Consider the following 18722-nt stretch of genomic DNA (forward strand, 5'->3'; position numbering starts at 1 on the left):
CCCACCGTAATATCAGAATGAATAGAAGGCAATTATTATTCATTGCAATCACCAGTAACTTAACCCCATTAATTGATTTTAAAAGAAAATGGTGCATTAGGAGTTTTAATTGTACGTGAATTGAACTATCTCATCACAATATATCAAAAACTCAGATTGGACATATGTTCACATACTAGGATTTTAAAATTGTGAATTCATCTCAGCCGTTTAAAAGACTTCATAGGGTTTTAGTAAAAAAATACGGTAAATTTTATAATTATTGAAAATTTGAATTTTTTGTAGGGGGGGTGTGGAAATTTTTTTTGGTGACACTGGGAGAGGAGACCAAATATTTTTATATAAAATACTCGTGACTTTTTAAAAAAATAAGATTTGACCCACTCGATCACATTTTAGTTAACCATCAGTGTCCAATTGAAGCACTTAAACTTTTTAATACACTAATGTTAATTATATATAATGAGTAAATACCACCTATGGTCCCTCGAGTTTGGTGGCATCGCCATCAATGGTCCTAACTTCTGTAATTACCACCCGTCATCCTCCGAGTTGTGAAAAGTTACGTTCTAGCGTCCTTACGTTACTTCCTCCCGTCTCAGCCGTCAAAATGGAGGGTAATATTGTCATTTGACTTATACGAAAAGAGTTAATACCAGCCAAGGTCCCTCGAGTTTGGTGGTTTGGCCATCTTTAGTCCCAAGTTTGGGTGCTCAAGATGGAATTGAATATCTTAGCAAGATTCTGTTGTCAAACCAATGTCCCTCGAGTTTAGGCACGACTCTCAAATCGACCGCCTCCTCTGTCCACCTACGCCTCTTCATTTCCTCCGGACTATGTTTCCCCAACAAGCCATGCCTCATCTCCTCCGCCATTAACACTGGCCGGCCACCGCTCTCTGGCACTCTACCCAGTACCTCCTCGACGCCTCTCCTCCTCCACCGTTTCCCTCCACCTTACCCCAACCGTTCGAGCTGACTCCGTTACCTCCCTTCCTACCTCCCATTCTTCCCTCTGCTTCGCCTCAACACATGTCGAGCAGCTCTCTTTCCCTGACGCAGTTGACTCTGTTGCATCCGTGTGCACGCAGATGCACAACATAATTTGCCCGTTTAACATTTTTGTCCTTTCTTTTATCTTTTTTTCCCTTATAAGCTTTTTACGTACGTAGACACGAGCGAAACTTCTTCCGAGCTTCTTCTGTGAACGTAGCGATGGCATTGGCAATGGGAACTCCATTCGTGGTCTGCTGCGATGAATGACTCCATGGGCGAACGACTTACGCGGCTGCTTCGAACTGCTAGTCTGCTACCACAAACGGGCAAAATCAACTGGAGCTTATTTTCTTTGGTGCGTAGGATTTAGAAAATAAATATTACTTATTTTCTAGGTTTTATGTGGTTGAAGAAATTGATTAAATTTGAGGATGTTAGGAAAATTAGGATTATTTTTAGCTGATGAGGGTGCTGAAATTAGTATAAATAGGCCTGAATTATTCAATAGAGGACAGTCAGTACATTTTATTATGATGTGTTGTTAAGTTTATTTCCAACTCAAGAATAATTGAAGTTTTGGTTCTTTTAGAATTGTGATATCTATTTTGATTTTCTTTTATGCTACACTATTTATATGCCTTCTATTATCTTGATATACTCTTTGATTAATTGTACAAAAAAGGATCCGTTGTTCAATTTTCAATCCAGTAAATTGCCATTTCGAATTCTTAAATCCGTAATTTTCAGTGTTCTAAACCTTAGTCGTAAAATAACATAGTTGATTATGAAAGAGATTTTCAATCTTATGTTATGGAGATGTATAGTCTAGTTTAAATGGACTGAGCTGCTGCGAGTCTGTTGGCTAGAATTGGTAGTCTTTCTAATTCTTAATGCTGATAGTTAAATTAAATCCTTAGGGCTTATTTAGGGTTGTTAATTAGCTAGAGAAGTAATTGAAGAGCCTGTTTTGATTACCGATAAAGTAAGGAGAGATATGTTGTTAGATCGAGCTTGTTAATAACAATTACCAATTTGGTGTAATTTGGTGTAGGATAAAATAATTTACACTTGGCTAAAGTGTCATCTAGCATCATGAACCATATTTGATTATTCATCCCACACCATGAACATTCATATCGTATATATCATGCCACAAATCAAGAAAAAAAATCACCCAGAACTTTTAGCAGGTTATCATATCTTCCTGCTGACATGGCGCCTGATGTGGCATTCTCTTTACCTTATGTTGTCCATGTAACCATTTACATATTTAAAATTTAAAAAACAATAATTATTATATTAAAAACTATAATTTTCTTCTCTTTATTTTCATAATTTATACTTTTTCAAATTTTCAATTCCAATGTTTCAATTTTCTTTTGTTTTTTTGGAGAATTTATGTTTTTTGGATAATTTTTTGTTTAGTATTTTTCTAGTTTTCCCAATTTATAGAAATGCTAATTTTTTTTGTTTAGTATTTTCCCACATAAATATATCCATCAGCACTTTGAACAATAGTTATGTTGTGCAAACCGAATGCACCATGCATGGTGCATACGATGCAAAACGACGTCGTTTTGACTAAAAACGTGCGTCCCACTTAAAAAAAATTCAGGTTCGATTCTCGGCAATAGCATTATTGTGAATATATAGTTATGAATTTCTGGATATATAGTTATGAATTTATGGATATTTAGTTCATTCATTGTGGATATTTAGTTCAATCATTGTGGATATTTAGTTCATTCATTGTAGATATTTACTTCATTCATTCACTGTGAATATATAGTAATGAATATATGGATATATAGTTATGAATTTCTGGATATATAGTTATGAATTTATGGATTTTTAGTTCATTCATTGTGGATATTTAGTTCAATCATTGTGGATATTTAGTTCATTCATTGTGGATATTTAGTTCATTCATTGTGGATTTTTACTTTCATTCATTCACTGTGGATATATAGTTATGAATTTATGGATATATAGTTATGAATTAATGGATATATAAAAATGCTATTGCCGGGAATCGAACCTGATTTCTTTTTTTAAGTAAGACGCGCATTTTTTAACCAAAACGACATCGTTTTGTATCCTTATACACCATGCACGGTGCATATGGATGCACAACATAATTTGCGAGGGCCATTTGAATGTATATTGCTTACTCATCCACATAAAACCATTTAGATGGTCAACAACTAAACCAAGTGAAATTAAAAAAAAAAAATGAAATGAAGTTACTAATATAAACTGTAAAAAATATATATATTGCGAAGAACAAAACAAAATAAACTCCCAATTCAAAATCTATTAGCTAGTTAAAAAACAAAATCATACATATATAGTAGCTATAAACACCAGCTAGTTAAAAAAAAAAAAAAACAAAAAAAAAATAAAGAAAAAAAAAAAAAAGTGACTCCATTAATCTTCATTTGCCTTCATGGTCCCATTGAGCTTCACTCTGCGCAAGCTACAGAAAAGAAGAAAGCATTGTCAATTAATCATAAACTGCTAAGAGCCATCTACATGAGTTATTTAAATCCGCATTATGTTCAATTAATTTACCTGACATTCTAACAAAGCTTTCCTGAAACAAGTCTGTCCCTCTTCCACTTCCTCTCCCTCCTCCTCTCACTCTCCCTCTCACAGCAGCCGATGGTCTTCCTCTTCCTCCAACAGCAGAAGAACCATCACTCTTCCTCTAACAGTAGAAGAACCAGCAGATTCTGCTTGTTGGGTTGACAATGTAGGACAAAATCGTTTGTTATGTCCATTTCCCTTGGATAATTGACATGTCATAATTCTTCATTTTTTAGACAACTTTCTAACTCTTCACTCATTTTTTGCTTGTTTTTGTTCATTTTCTTCAAGCTTTTTTTTTTTTTTTTTTTTTTTTTTTTTCTTTCGCCTACCCGTCATCTTCCTTGGAACAGGAGCAAGTATTTCATCACCTTCAGTCCTTGGCCAAAAGATTTCCCCATTCAATGACTAGTAAAACTTAATTAGAAGAAAACATTATATTCCAGTTTTGTATTAATTAATTAATAAACTAATGGTCTAATAGCTAATTTCATATATGAATGCAGAACTGTAAACACTTTTAATTTATGTATTCTTTTCCACTTTTCTAACACTATGTCCCTATCTTTTCAAATCAAAGAAGCTTAGTAGGACCTATGGTATCAAAAGTATACACATTTGTATTCACAGCAACGGTACATCAACATTATATTATTCACAGCTTTGCGCATAATATATGTGATGTGTATAAATTTTTCTCTTTTCTGTGAATAATATATATATATATATATATATATATATATATATGTATATATATATATATGTATATATATATATATATGTATATATATATATATATATATATGTATATATATATATATGTATATATATATATATATATACATATATATATATATATATATATATATATATATATATATATATATATATAGGGAAGGGATCAAGTGCATTTGTGGCTTCCCGTGCGGATGTGCGGTGGATTAATGTGTGTGAGGTTTATACTTGATGTGCTTGAGATTTGTACTCAATGTGTCTGAGATTTGTACTTAATGTGCGTCATGTTAATATGCGTGAGTTTTGTACTTAATGTGCCTAAGTATTGTGTTTAATGTGCGTGCGATTTGTGCTTAATGTGCGTGAGTATTTCAGAATTACGAGCTCAGAAGGAAGTGGAACAGAAACTCACGCACATTAACGCCCAAGCTTCTTGTTACTTTTTCCTTCAATTTGGCCATGGATTCTGGATTATCAGCTACCATGGTGTGGGATTTTTTTTTTTTTTGGGTGACACTGGGAGAGGAGACAAAATATTTTTATATAAAATACTCATAACTTTTTTAAAAAATAAGATTTGACCCACTCGATCACATTTTAGTTAACCATCAATGTCCAATTGAAGCACTTAAACTTTTTAATACACTAATGTTAATGTTAATTAATATATATTCACACACATACTTTCGAAGTTAATATTTTTTAAAATAAGATTTGAACCAATAATCTCAAAATTAAAAATTAACAATATTTTTTACTAAATTAGAAATTTCTAAAAGACTTGTAATATTAAAGTTTTATAAAACACTTGCAATATCATTTGAACTTGATTTTTTATATCACTAAATTATATTAGATCAATTTATTTAAGTGAGCCGTTTGAGCGGCGGTGAGGTCTGAGGTCTGAGGTCTTGAGCAAAAGGAAATGGCGGAAGAAATTTGTTTTTGTTTTGTGTCCTTAAGTGTTAACGAAAATAATAGAGAGGGAATTTATTTTTTGAGAGGGAAGGAGATTATTTTTTACAGAGTGTGCCAGGGAATTTATTTTCATGGTTGAAATTATGCACTTGTTCACACGTTAGATGTGGACACTCCTTGTAACATCCCCAATTTTACCAACATTTTTAAAACTTAAATTTAAAGATAAGCAAGCTAAATATTAAATGAACATACCAAGACTATGTGGTCCAATGCTACCTAGGTTGGACTTCCATTAGGAAGGTTGTGAATTCAGAGCTAGTAGCATTCAAAAAAAAAAAAAAAAACATTAAATGAACATAAAACGGAAGTTATTAGAAACCGAGAAAGGTGTTATGTCACACCCATAGAACTATGGGTGCACACGCTAAATCTATCACAATCATCAAACATAACATAAGACTAGGCATACAGGCCATTAGGACTTAGGCTTGAATGAAGAATGAATGAAATGTCTTGCAAGGGATAGCTTGAACAACAATTCATGGGTGAAAGGTCACTGTTACCCTTACAAAGGTTGGAAAAACAAAGGGGCAAGGGCACAAACCATAAAGCACAAGGTACACTTGATTGACTTAAGTGACTAGTCAAATTTTAGTCCCTCGACAATTAAAATTTCAGGATTTTTAGAAATGGATTACCAAAGAAAGCTTGGATTAATTCTTCAATTACTCCCAATTAGTATTTAGATTTACGGGGTGTCACATCCTCTCCCCCTAACAAGAAGCTTCGTCCTCGAAGCATGGGCACGACGGATTTACCAAAAAGATAGCTTCGAATCAAAGATGTGACAAGAGATCGCAAGGTATAAATAAACAAGGCTCCAAAGATCAAAAGTAGTGCAAGGTTTCAAAGTAACGGAGAAAACTTCTCAAGCAACACCACCACTAACATAACTTAAGGCCAACCATCACCCATCTATAGTAGTCCTAAACCACGAGCAAACTAAGCTCAAATGAGGCAAAGCAACTAAACAAACCACTTAAAAAACAAGCTAACAACCAAAGCAAACAAGAGAGCACCTACTAAACAAACAACTAAACAAGCAACAACCAACAAGCCGGCAACCAAAACAAACAAGGAAAGAAACGAGCTTACCTCAAACTCCAGCCTAGGAGGAATCATCATCCGAATCCTCGGTATCCTCGTCAGAAGCTTCCTCGGCTCTACCTTGGCTAGAGCTAGCTTCCAGCACATCCAGCCTTTGATTCACGGTGACCAACTGAGCCTTCATGAAGGAAAAACCTTCTTCGATCATCCGATTTTGCTGTCGGAGGAGGGCCACCACACGTTCCTCGTGGGTCATGGCGTCATTCTCTTTCTTCGTCCTCACCTCTTTTCTTCTCATGCTCTCTTCACTCTCGGGGTCACTTTCCTCAGCTTCCTCTTCTTCTTCTTCTCCTCCCTCTTATTCTTCTTCTTCATCTCCCCTAAACTCTGCACTACCTGATTCAACTTCCCAACGGGAATCTCGAGCTGCTCAACCAAGGAACTCCTCTTGGCAAGGGGTTTCTTTGCTACTTCCTCCAGGGTGATGTATTCATCATTTTCCAACTGAAACAGATTGCAGCTCCGGAGGTTCACGGCATCCAAAACCATTTTGCCCATAGGCTTGGGCACATAGCCATCCACTTTCACCCCTTTCCTTAGGAAAATTCAACTCGAAACCATACCATAGGGTAGGCTTTTACGGTTATGGTCCCTACAGTAGTCCATGTGTTGCAACATCAAGGAGGGCAGATTGAACTTCACTTTATGCTTCAGGCAAAAGGCAAAGAAGCATTCCAACTTTCTCAAAAGGCTACTTTTATTGGTTTTAGGCAACAAACATTCCAAAACACGCATTACCAAAATCTTTTGCTCAGCAGAAAGCCATTTCCTTTCTGGCCTCGTGGCTTGGGTAAACCCACTTGTCCTATCTAACAAAAAGCTCAAATAATTCTGATAGCCCATGCTACTCGTCTCAATCCAAGAATCACCACTGTACTGTGAGACCCCGGTGGTCGTCAAACTCAAGAGCTGAGCCAACCGTTTCTCGGTCAAGGAAATTTTCACACCTCCCACCTTTGGGGTGAATTCCAACTTTCCTCCCTCTTTAGTCACACTCATGTGACGATAGAACTCTTTCACCAAACTCGGGTAGGTCTCGGTTCTAATTGCAAGATACCCATCTAACAAACCTTGATAATTCAACAATTTGCAAAATCTCGGGGTTGTGTATATAAAGCCTCTACCATAAGCATTGCACTGGTGCAGTCCATTTTATGGTAAAACTATTGCAGGCGGATAGCGAATGTAATTGCACAGCGTGCAAACAATCAAACGAAAGAATCACCACTCACGTGTGGTTGTTTATGCGTACAACTACTACAAAATTAAATTACCACTCATGGTGGCTCAATATGTATTTCAAAACGCATGAAATAGTGAATAGGAAATGCATTTTGTCTTGAATTTGCCAACTTGATTGATGCCACTACAGACGGTTAGAATGCTGTAACAAAATAATAACCCGCGTTGCCAAAATTTATAATCCATTCATATTTATTCCGTTTCACCACATTCATGGAGCACTTCAATATTCGTGTCAAAAAACATATCTGGCCATAACAAAAAGGTTTATAAAACCAAATCTGGCCATAACGGAGTGACGCCGCAGCAACCTCCCCGGTGTGATCGTATGGGGGAGACAGCAGGTCCGCTTCCTAATACGTTTTCTTTATTTTTTTTTCGTCCACACAGCTACACTGACTGTACCGCCAATGGAAACGAAACACACAACCCCCAACCCCCAACCCCCCTAACCACAGCCAAATTACAAAGTGTCCCCCCCCCCCCTCCCCCCCCTCCCGCACAATGTGCCACAAATAAATGGTGAGTGTGGCGAAGTACACCGGGTGCTGGTGCACTCTAATTTGCACCCATAAATCAGCACAATCACACGGTTAGTAGGAGTGCACACGTGCACATATTACTAGAAGTTCACACCGGAACTTTTACACACACACACACACACACACACACACAAATATATATATATATATATATATATATATATATATATATATATATATATATATATATATATATATATATATATAGGAAGGTTCAAGTGCGGCAGTGCCTTACCAATAGTTGAGAGATTATACACCATCAGCGTTAGGAAAATACACCACAAAAACTCACACAAATTAAGTATGCCTCACAAAAAACACACCATACAGTGTTCGAAAGTACACCATTGGGGATGGTGAGTTATATGGTGTATTTTTTGGGTCTGTTGTGTATTTTTTGGTGTGTTTTTTTGCATTTCATTGTGGTGTGTTTTCCTTACACTGTTAGTGCATGTTGTTAACACTGTTTTCCTTACACTGTTAGTGCGTGTGCGTGTGCGTGTGTGTGTGTGTGTGTGTGTGTGTGTTCTCATTGTTGGTCCTATGACTAATGGAGTCTTGTTAATTTCAGTCCATGAGTTTCAAAATTGTCAATTTAGTACTTTAACAATTCAATTTTTCCCAATTCCGATCCATCCGGCCAATTTTTCGGCGAAAAATAACTAAAAAGACAAATTTACCCTAAAATTTATAAATGAATAACTGATCAATTAAATTATGTACTCTTTCTGGTGGCCTTACATCATCCACGGCATTGCATCTTGATGGAGCTCCGCAACAACAAAGCCGACGAGGGTTGTGATTACATCCCGAAAACAAAATGGCTCCGAACCCACCAAAATAAAGACTTATGTTCTACTTCAAAGAATCAGCAGCCACCTCCACCTCTACCAAATTCTCTTATTTTTATACCCTGGTCGCATGAAGCGCAACTCCACCGCTATGTGCGTTATTGAAGATTTTCAGTTTATTTATTTATTATTTATTATTTATTACTATTTTTTTAGTTTTCAGCTTTGTTTCGTTATTTTTTTCTCTCGCTCTCTCTCATCCCTCCCATAATCTTTTTCCTAATTACATTTGCAAAATTTCTAAAAAAAACTACAACTTTTGAGGATGCCTAGGACATTGGGTTTGGAGCTTTTTTGGGTTTGGAGCTTTGTTCGAGTTAAAATCACGGTTACTCACCAATTGTTACACACCGTTAACGAAAATTGTTGCAACCTCACTCTCCAGAAAAAAAAAAAAAAAAAAAAACACACAGACCACACACCATGGAAGTAAATAAAATAAAAAAATCCGCTCGTTTTCTTGTTAACAACTGTTTCTAGTTTTCCCTTATTTTTATTAATATAATACATTTACATTAATGCATTTGTTCTCTGATCTTTACACAGAAATCTATACGTCGTTAATTAGTAACCACAATACTTATGAAGTTATTAACTAATTTGCCTATGGATTTAGCCTTGTGCACTCTGATTTTATTTCTTGTGCCACACTACTCTTAGTTTTGAGCATCTTCGCAGGATAACAATATCAGTGTGCATTTCCTAAACTCACTTGGTGCATTTAATAGAAATATGTTTGTGGGTATATTCTTCAAAGAGCATCCTCATTACTTTTTATTTTAGCATTGGTTTTTGTAGGCCATGTACGAAAGTGAAGGGAAAAAGGAGAAGAGAAAAGAGGAAAAAACAAACAGGGAAAAGCAAAATCTGGCGCAAAAAGGGGAAAAAAAAACAAAAAAAAAGAGGAAAAGCAAGGCGCAAGATATGCACCAAACGCGCAGTACTGCAACTCTCTTCTGCCATTTCTCTCTCTTTCAGGACCCACAAAGAACATCGTTCTTGGAGGGTAACCCCAACCTTTACACCACATAGGGACTTTCATAACAGAAGACACTACACTATCATATGCACAATATACTAAAACCCATTGCACCACGTTGGGACTTTCAACAGTGTACCACCACATATTTTACTCTGGTCCATGGTCTATGTAGTATCATAGATTACAAGTATGTATCATTTTAGTTCTACTTCAATTTCATTTGACATTAATGTCATGTATTTTAGAGTCATTTTCCCTCCACACTAGCTTCATTACAGCAATACTATACTAAAGTATCATTTTAAATCTATTATAGTTTCATTTCATAATATACATTATTGCTTGGGCTCAATTTTTTGGTATCATTTTCCACACACACTAGTTTAATTATAGTAATATTGAAGTATTATTTTAATTGCACTTCAGGTCATTTGACAATATATGATATTGTATGGCTCTGGATTTTAGTTTTATTTTCCATGCACACTAGTTTCATTTGAAAATAATGTGCTCCTGTTTTTTAGTTTCATTTTTCACACACACTAGTTTCATAATAGTAACACTAAACTATCATTTTAATTCTTCTATAGTTTCATTCGACGATCATGGTCATGTGTGGGCCATGGTCCACGGTATAACAACTATTTACCACCCACAAGAATATAATGCACTTTGCATCTTTCTGAAATGGAACAATACATAAGCGTCTCCTAAACCGTAATCCACTGCCCTCAGTTCAACCAATCCCATTTACACATCCCACTCACCCTGGTCTAATATACAACTACATCGTACTTTAATCATTAGGAACAACAGCTCCCAGGATCGAAATCAACGTTCGAAAATAAAATCAAAAGCAACATACTTGGGTTCACGAGTGATCACGGTCGCCGGAGATGGTGACTCACCAAAAGCGTTATTCAAAATCCAAAGGATATCATGACTGGAATTATCGATCGAGTTTCACGATTGAAAACGTAATATCATACTGAATAGAAGGAAATTATTATTCATTGCAATCACCAACTTAACCCCATTAATTGTTTTTAAAGAAAAATGTGCATTAAGGGTTTTAATTGTACATGAATTGAACTATCTAATCCCAATCTATCAAAAATTAAGATTGGTACATAGGTTCACATTCCAGGATCTAAAAAATGTGAATTCATCTTAGCCGTTTATAAGAGTTCATAGGGTTATAGTAAAAAATATGGGTAAATTGCCAAACACCTTGTGCTCTGATGACATGTAGTGACCTTTCCTATGTGGGAGGTTGTGAGATCGAGCCTTAGAGGAGGTGTTGTTGGCACTGTAGTGTGTTTAAACAGATAGTATAATGTAATAGAGTCAGTAGCATTTAAAAATAATATGAGTAAATTTTTTAATTATTGAAAATTTTAATTTTTTTTTATAGGGGATGTGTGGGAAAATTCTTTGGTGACACTAGGAGAGGAAACCAGATATTTTTATTTATTTATTTTTATATAAAATAATCATAAACTTTAAAAAAAAAAAAAAAAAAGATTTGACCCACTCGATCTCATTTTAGTTAACCATCAATGTCCAATTGAAGCACTTCAACTTGTTAATACAAAATGTTAATATATGAGACGCACACATTTCAAAAGATAGTATTTTTTTTTTTGAAACAAGATTTGAACCATTAATCTCACAATTAAAAATTAATAACATTTTCTACAAAATAAAAAATGTATAAAAGACTTGTAATATAAAAAATTTATAAAACGCTTGTAATATCGTTTGAACTTGATTTTTTATATTACTAAATTGTGTTTAATTAATTAATTTATTGATACATTATGAAAATTGATAACTTATAAATATTATAAAATTTATTTTATTTTTAGTCATTAAAATATGTTAGATTGATAAATTAAAAAATTTACATAAGACTTTTAATTTCGGGGTTTGTTGTTTATTTTTATAGGGTTTGCTATTAATATGTAAAATTATTAATGAAATCAAAATCCACATAGTTGTAATTCAATCTTTATTGTGTGGACCATGTTCCACACGGCTATGTGGACTATACAATTAAATAATGTACATACAGTACACAAATAATGTACTTTTAATATATTGAAAATGTACATTGTATTCAGAGAAAAGTATTATTTGAGTACTAAAAATACACTATTTTGTATAATATACATTCAGTACACGAATAATGTACTTTTATTATATTTAAAATGTATTTTTATGGTTCACACAGCATTGCGTGGACTATGGTGCACACAATAATTAGCCGTTGTAGTTATGTTAGCATCATTAGTTTTTTTGTGCTAACAATATTTTAAAATCAATTTTTTTATATTGTATCAAAGCCATTTAGCATATTTTTAATCTATATATCTAGTGTTGGAAGAAGCGAAAAATTAAAACATTTTATTTCTTGAGTTTGGTCCTAGGCCAGTTTTAGCGGGGTCAAACCATTTCTTAATAAGACCAAGACGACCCTAATTCAAGCTATTCCCGGTGAAGCCAAAGTCTAATTTTTCCGGGGAGATTCAACGCATGTCTAATAAGCAAATTATATCGTGCACCAGGGCGCACAATGGTGCAGATATAACGATTGGGTCTAATATAATACTGGAACAGAATCCACAATACAATGTGAACCCTGGTCCATGGTATAACAATTGCACCTCTAGGGTCTGTGTGCTTCTGGTGTCTCCTACCAAAAATGAATATATCAAGCCGGTAAAGGAGAACACTGGTTCAATAAGATTCCCAATGTTAGTTTCATAATGTTAGATTTTTTTGGTTCAATTTGTAATAATGTTTGTATCAAATCTTATTGTTAATCAATTCAACAACATACATGTGTGATAAAGTGTCGTAAATACTCATTTATTTTGATTATATTAATTGTGCTTAGGTGACTTGACAAGATATGACTGGAAGACCTACTTTGAAGTTTTGAATGTGACTAGGCCACAATTAGTGTTTCTTCTATAAAGAGACATCAAATTTCTAGGCAAAAGTTTTACTGAATCTTAAAATCCATAAAGGGAAAAGTGTAAAAAATACATCTCTATAATATATGTCAAGAGTGGTGTAAATGTTGCCCCTCAATTGTCAAAACGGTGCACATATAGCCCCTCCCGTAACGTACATGTGGTTCTCCGTTAGTGTACGGCACCGTTAAGTCGGAGTAAATATGTAATTTAGTTGTTTTTTCCATACCTCGATTCGAAGTACCAGCGATGGACAACGGTGGGGAACCGCAGGTCCGTTACGGGAGGGGCTATATGTGCACCATTTTGATAATTGAGGGGCAACATTTACACCACTCATAATTCATGGGTGACATTGATAATTGGCATATTATAGAGGGACATTTTTTTACAATTTTCCCATCCATAAATTATGTAGTTAATTAATTGAGTGGAGCATATTAAAGAGTGTTCTGCAATAAGAGAACTCTACAAGAATGAACTCACAATTAGTGGGATACCAAGTATTATGCACGAACCCAGAAAAAAAATAATTCGAAGAATAGCTAGCCAAATGTAAAAGAAAAAGTTCAAAATTGAATTGATTCAGCATCCGTGCATGAAACAATATTTGTTTCATGATAATACATTAGTGATAATATTGTAATTTCTAAATATTTATATATATTTTTTTTTAATGCACTGTCTGCATTTCACAAGATCATACTAATCATAAAAAAAAAAAATTGTGTTTAATATGGTTTTTCGCCCATATAGTTGCCCGGAGGGTTATAGTAGCAGATGACAAACATCCAATCAGTTTTGCACGTAACCCTAGCACAGCCAATACTCGTGCTGCCGCCCCAAACCACCTGCGTATAAGAGCGGCAATTGTTGCCGCTGGTGCAAGAATTCGATGCGTGGTCATAGTCCTTCTTCTCACCCATCCACAACTTCATGGAATCCGCCGGAGACAATTCGGCAGAGGCCACCGCAATGTTTTCCCCATACAGCCCGTTAGAGTTCTGCGGCACACAGTCAGCAGACCTCTTGGCGGCATAGGATTCGGCGATGTCTGCTAAGGTGGAGTTCCAGTTAACAGGTGGAGATCCAACAGTTTGTCGGGCCGCGTTATGTGCAGCAACAAACCCTTTAACGCAATCAGAGTCACAGGCGGATTGTACGAAAGATGTTTGGGCAATGGCGGCTAAGGCAATTATGGAGATGGTGAGCTGCAGAAAAGAAAACTCCATTTCCTTTTTATTGTGATTTGCTGCAATAAAAAGGAAAAGTAAGAGGAAATGGAAAAATGTGTCTCTATCTGCAGAGATGCAATGGCCATTGGCATTGTGTTATAGGGTATTTATAGGATTGTTTGTATCCTAAAAGAATGGATTGCTTTTAATAATTTGTATGGCTTAGAAATACAAGAATAATGGTCACCTCACAAATATTTATAGGTAGAGTATGTATAGGAAGAAAGTTAGGTAGGTTGAAAAAAATTTGATGTTACACTTTATCTGCTTTGCAAGTTTTTTGTTGTCATTTGGTCTCTCAGTGACATATATTGGGTGGGGTAGAGGCAGAAGGGATTATACAATTTATGCAGATAATAAGCTAGGTTTCCCCACTCCCAATTCATTAACATTCAAGATTAGCATAAACAGCACTCTGTCGGGAAATTTGGATACAAACATATTTCTTCTACTTTTATTTTACTGTATGTTATACTACTTGTCTTCATCAAAAGCTGTCAAATTGTAAGGTTTACCATTTTTATTTTTTTATTTTGGGATAATAAGGTGATATTCAAATTGAAGTGTTGGTTTTATAACACTGGGTCAAAGGTTGGCCATCGTAAACTTTGGAGTGACATGTATGAAAATTAGCAAACAAAAAGATTGGCTCGGAATTATTGAATTAAATTAAATGTGTATTAATTGTGTATATTGTATTGAGTATCGAAAATCTAATTACAATCTCTTTTTTAGGGTTTATGAATACATCTTGTCTTCATCATATGGCACCTCTGGTAGACCTTAGCTTTAATGAATACATCTTTTGGAACCTGTTTTCTTTCAAACTTTAAGCTCTACCGACCACTTTCTTTATCAAATTAAAGTTTTTTAGTTGGGTTTGTCGAAAATTCACATCTTATAACAGATAGTAAACTTTACTGGTTCATCTTACTATTATAAGATCTATTGACTTAACTTTCTTCATCTCAATTGTTGAAAGGACTATTGATTTGTGAAGCTCTACCGCGTGTTTTAAGTTCTTCGGGAACTAGGCTTTTTTGAGTAGATCATGAGATCATCTTCTAATTTGAAGGTAGATTACTATGGTGAGTTGTGATATTGATGGTTCTAAATGGGGTTTTCACTCGGGGAATAGGAATGGTGTTTAATTTTTTTTTTTAAGTGAAAATATAAATAATTAGATCATTTTCAAGATTTAGATAGATGGATTTATGCAACAGTTAATCTGTCTTATGCATGTTATTAAATTCAAGTAATATTGTAATTCGCTTAGATTTCGAAAGTTGACCTCTAATTTAAAACCAACTCATGCTGGCAAATTTAGAGCAACCAATAACATTAACAATTAAAATGTGAACTAAAAGTATATAATTGTCTATGCGACGACGGATATGGTTATAAAAACTATAAACTATGGTAACGAACACTCATTGTCAACTGTAATTTAACTCATTTGACTAGAATAGTAAGCTTTCTCTTGTATGTATATGCATGTGTTATACTTTAATACAATATACTAATACACATTAATTAATTGATACTAACATAAATTTTTTCCTCTGTATACTAATTTATTATATTACTACATACGTATATACATACATGTGTATAATCAACAATAAAAAAAGAAACAAAAACCTTTAAGAGACGCATCAATTCAAACAAAATAGGAATAAAAAATGAGCACAAATAATACAATCTAAATTTCGTAATGAAGTAAACCACTAATAGATAATCAAAAAGTAGATCGATGCTATATAATCTCTTTTTATTTATTTATTTTTTTTTTTGGGTACATACTATGTAATCTCTCTATGACGTTGAATAACTTAATAGTACTACTAATTAAATAACGTATGATATAAAATTTCCTATCAAAGGAATGCTGTCCAAGTTTTTTGGAGTTAATTATAAATATTTAGATCATTTTATAGATTTAGAAAGATGGATTTAGACAACAATTATAAAAACATTTTTTTGAAGAGACATTATCTTGTAATTAAATATCTAAGTTATATTACAAAATATGTTATCGGGGCCGGTCCTATCATTTTATAGGCCCGAGACAAAGTAAAAAAGAAGGGCCCTTAATATATAAAGTTAAAGTGTTTATATATATATATATATATATATATATATATATATATATATATATATATATATAGTTCAAAAGATTGTGTTAATTGAAAACAATTCAAGGATAACTTTGAATTTTTATTTACATATAATTTTTTTAAGACTTTATTAAAAAAAAAAAAAATAGTTGGACTAATTCTGGAGTAGTGATCATTCAAACTTTGGGCCCCTACATGAAGTTTAATTATAAATTAATTTAATCTAATAATAAAATAATAAAAACATATTAAGTGTCAATGAAGGTTGGTACCCTTCATTTATGTCTGTTTTTCTGTTATCTTTTTTTGATACATTAAGCTATAAATGTTATACTATATTATTTTTTGGACAACAATGCCCCTACCGTTATAACTTCAATTATCTATTTCCATTACTCTTACAATGCACTTGCATGCACCATATATTTTCTTACCTTCTTTAATTATAATAATATATGTAGATATTATGTAAGAATATGTAAAAATAAATTATTAATCATACCATAATTATTAATATACTTTTAAATATATAATATGAATTCTACAACTATAAACTTTGTGAATTTTTTAAAAATTTATAAAATTTTATTTTTAAAAAAATTATAACTATGATTTTAACATTGAATACTAATGTTGGGCATTAGTTTTACGCATTGCGCATTGAAAAAATTAGTATTCTCTTATATATATGAAGTATCTATTAATTGAATTATTATATTAAATGATTGTAATGGTTAAGTGAATTTAATGTTAAATAGTAATTTTGAAGTTGTGGGTTCAAATATATGCTCATGCAATAAAATTTTTTTTTTCTCTTAACATTATCAAAAAAAATAAAAATCCAAGTTAGGGGAGCCCTTTCAACATTGGGCCCTGGGCGGGTTCCCATGTTGCCCGCCCCTCTGGGCCGGCCCTGTATGTTATATATATTTGTTTACAAAGTATTTTATAGAAATATAATAAATATTAATATTTTGTTCAATAGTTACACATGATAACCTACGACACACATTTCACAACACATAAAACATGTAGGGAAAAAATTATCACTATCAAATATCAACATGTGCTTGTAAGATAAGGAGTTCATATTGTTAGAATATTTTATTCTAATCTTATTGTGTTCAAATACCATTTTGCCAGGGACAAGAGAACTGTCCCTCACTCGACATTACCACTAATTTAAGGGAATCTAAAGTGGCCAAAACAGCTAGCACGCTTTTGCCAAAGAATGGAACTACAATCCACAAGAAAAAGAGGAGAAATGTGGAGTAATTGTCGAGCTACCTATAGGCTATAGCGCAGCGTTTTGTATATGTCTTCTCTCATACAAACCAATCACTTGGTCAGAAACAGCCCACACAATGGCCTGTCCAGGCAGGATCCTCATAAGCCGGGGAAGTAACCCCTTCCACAAAGCACGTATACCTTCTTCGGTACGGTGTATATAGTTGAGATGGCATGAAACAGTCCTCTGTACTTCAAATCACCCCCTGATCGGCTTTGAGCCATCAGCCTCGTTTTCACAACGTCGAAAGGTCCAGTGCATATAGGACCAGCTGTCCCTGCAAGGAAACCCGAAATCATAGACTGCCATGGCTGAAGGACATTCCCATTATCAAATGCATTCTTGGCTGTGAACATTGCCGCCTGGTTCGTCCCATTTCGCATAACTGTTGGGGCAGCCCCTGCCCACAGACCACGAATCCCGTTTTCACGAACAATCATTCGGGCACAGTGTATACTGTATAGGCCCTTGTACTTCAGGAGCTCAGGGCTTAAACCTCTCTGCTGTTGTAGTCGGATTTTCACCACCTACATCAACATAACTAGCTGAGCTATCGACCTTAGACACAATAGAGATGTGACTTAGGGCCGCAATGATCAGAACCAAAAGACCAGCTATTAGAGCATGATGTAGAAGGGGATAATGTGAATTAGTCGAGGGCCTTCTGGTCTTTGATCATCTTGGCAGTTCCAACGGCTTTTGCTGCCCTTTCTTTGTATATATGCTCTTCTTGTATTCGTCTAACAGAATGAATGAAAACCATTCTCATCATTCTCTTATCTCAATTCCTCTCTGCTTTTTCCGTTCATCTCCTTGGCTGATCTCCGACATGGTATAAGAGCAAGGAAGGAGATCCTACGCCGGAGCAGTTACCGGCATGGGAGAAGCCAGCCAGCCGTCGCAACCACGAATGAATCAACCACCGATCAACGCTCCACCGATTGTAGCTCCGCAGCGGAATCAGACTGAAGATGTTGAGAATCCTTTGTATCTCAACTCCAATGAGAATCCAAACACCATCCTTATCAGTCCTCCTCTCAATGGCAGTTCGAACTATGCTTCATGGAGCATCTCAATGCAAGT

The 18722-nt window shown here is 34.5% G+C and overlaps 2 protein-coding genes across 2 annotated transcripts; both read right to left on the reverse strand.

Annotated features, from left to right (window-relative positions):
* Window positions 1–13730: 13730 nt before the first annotated feature.
* Window positions 13731–17741, reverse strand: LOC109190890 (pathogenesis-related protein PRB1-3-like). The gene is made up of 3 exons (XM_019341490.1): window positions 17687–17741; window positions 17484–17588; window positions 13731–14251 (listed from the first exon to the last, which is right to left on the reverse strand). The coding sequence occupies exons 1-3, from the start codon at window positions 17739–17741 to the stop codon at window positions 13731–13733; spliced, it is 681 nt and encodes a 226-aa protein (XP_019197035.1).
* On the reverse strand, window positions 17738–18518 carry LOC109190891 (mitochondrial succinate-fumarate transporter 1-like). Its single transcript, XM_019341491.1, has 2 exons — window positions 18513–18518; window positions 17738–18166 (listed from the first exon to the last, which is right to left on the reverse strand). The coding sequence occupies exons 1-2, from the start codon at window positions 18516–18518 to the stop codon at window positions 17738–17740; spliced, it is 435 nt and encodes a 144-aa protein (XP_019197036.1).
* Window positions 18519–18722: the final 204 nt, after the last annotated feature.

Source organism: Ipomoea nil, unplaced genomic scaffold, assembly GCF_001879475.1.
Source record: "Ipomoea nil cultivar Tokyo-kokei standard unplaced genomic scaffold, Asagao_1.1 scaffold1594, whole genome shotgun sequence".
In the NCBI taxonomy this organism is placed as follows: Eukaryota; Viridiplantae; Streptophyta; class Magnoliopsida; order Solanales; family Convolvulaceae; genus Ipomoea; species Ipomoea nil.

What these genes read in the sequence shown, in the direction of transcription:
- LOC109190890 (XM_019341490.1), bottom strand. Translation starts at nt 17,741, where the DNA reads ATGAGGATCCTGCCTGGACAGGCCATTGTGTGGGCTGTTTCTGACCAA. An exon ending in TGTTTCTGACCAAGTGATTG is followed by an intron (nt 17,589 to 17,686) that starts GTTTGTATGAGA and finishes TGTGGATTGTAG; the next exon opens with TTCCATTCTTTGGCAAAAGC. An exon ending in CTCTTGTCCCTGGCAAAATG is followed by an intron (nt 14,252 to 17,483) that starts GTATTTGAACAC and finishes TTTTTATTGCAG; the next exon opens with CAAATCACAATAAAAAGGAA.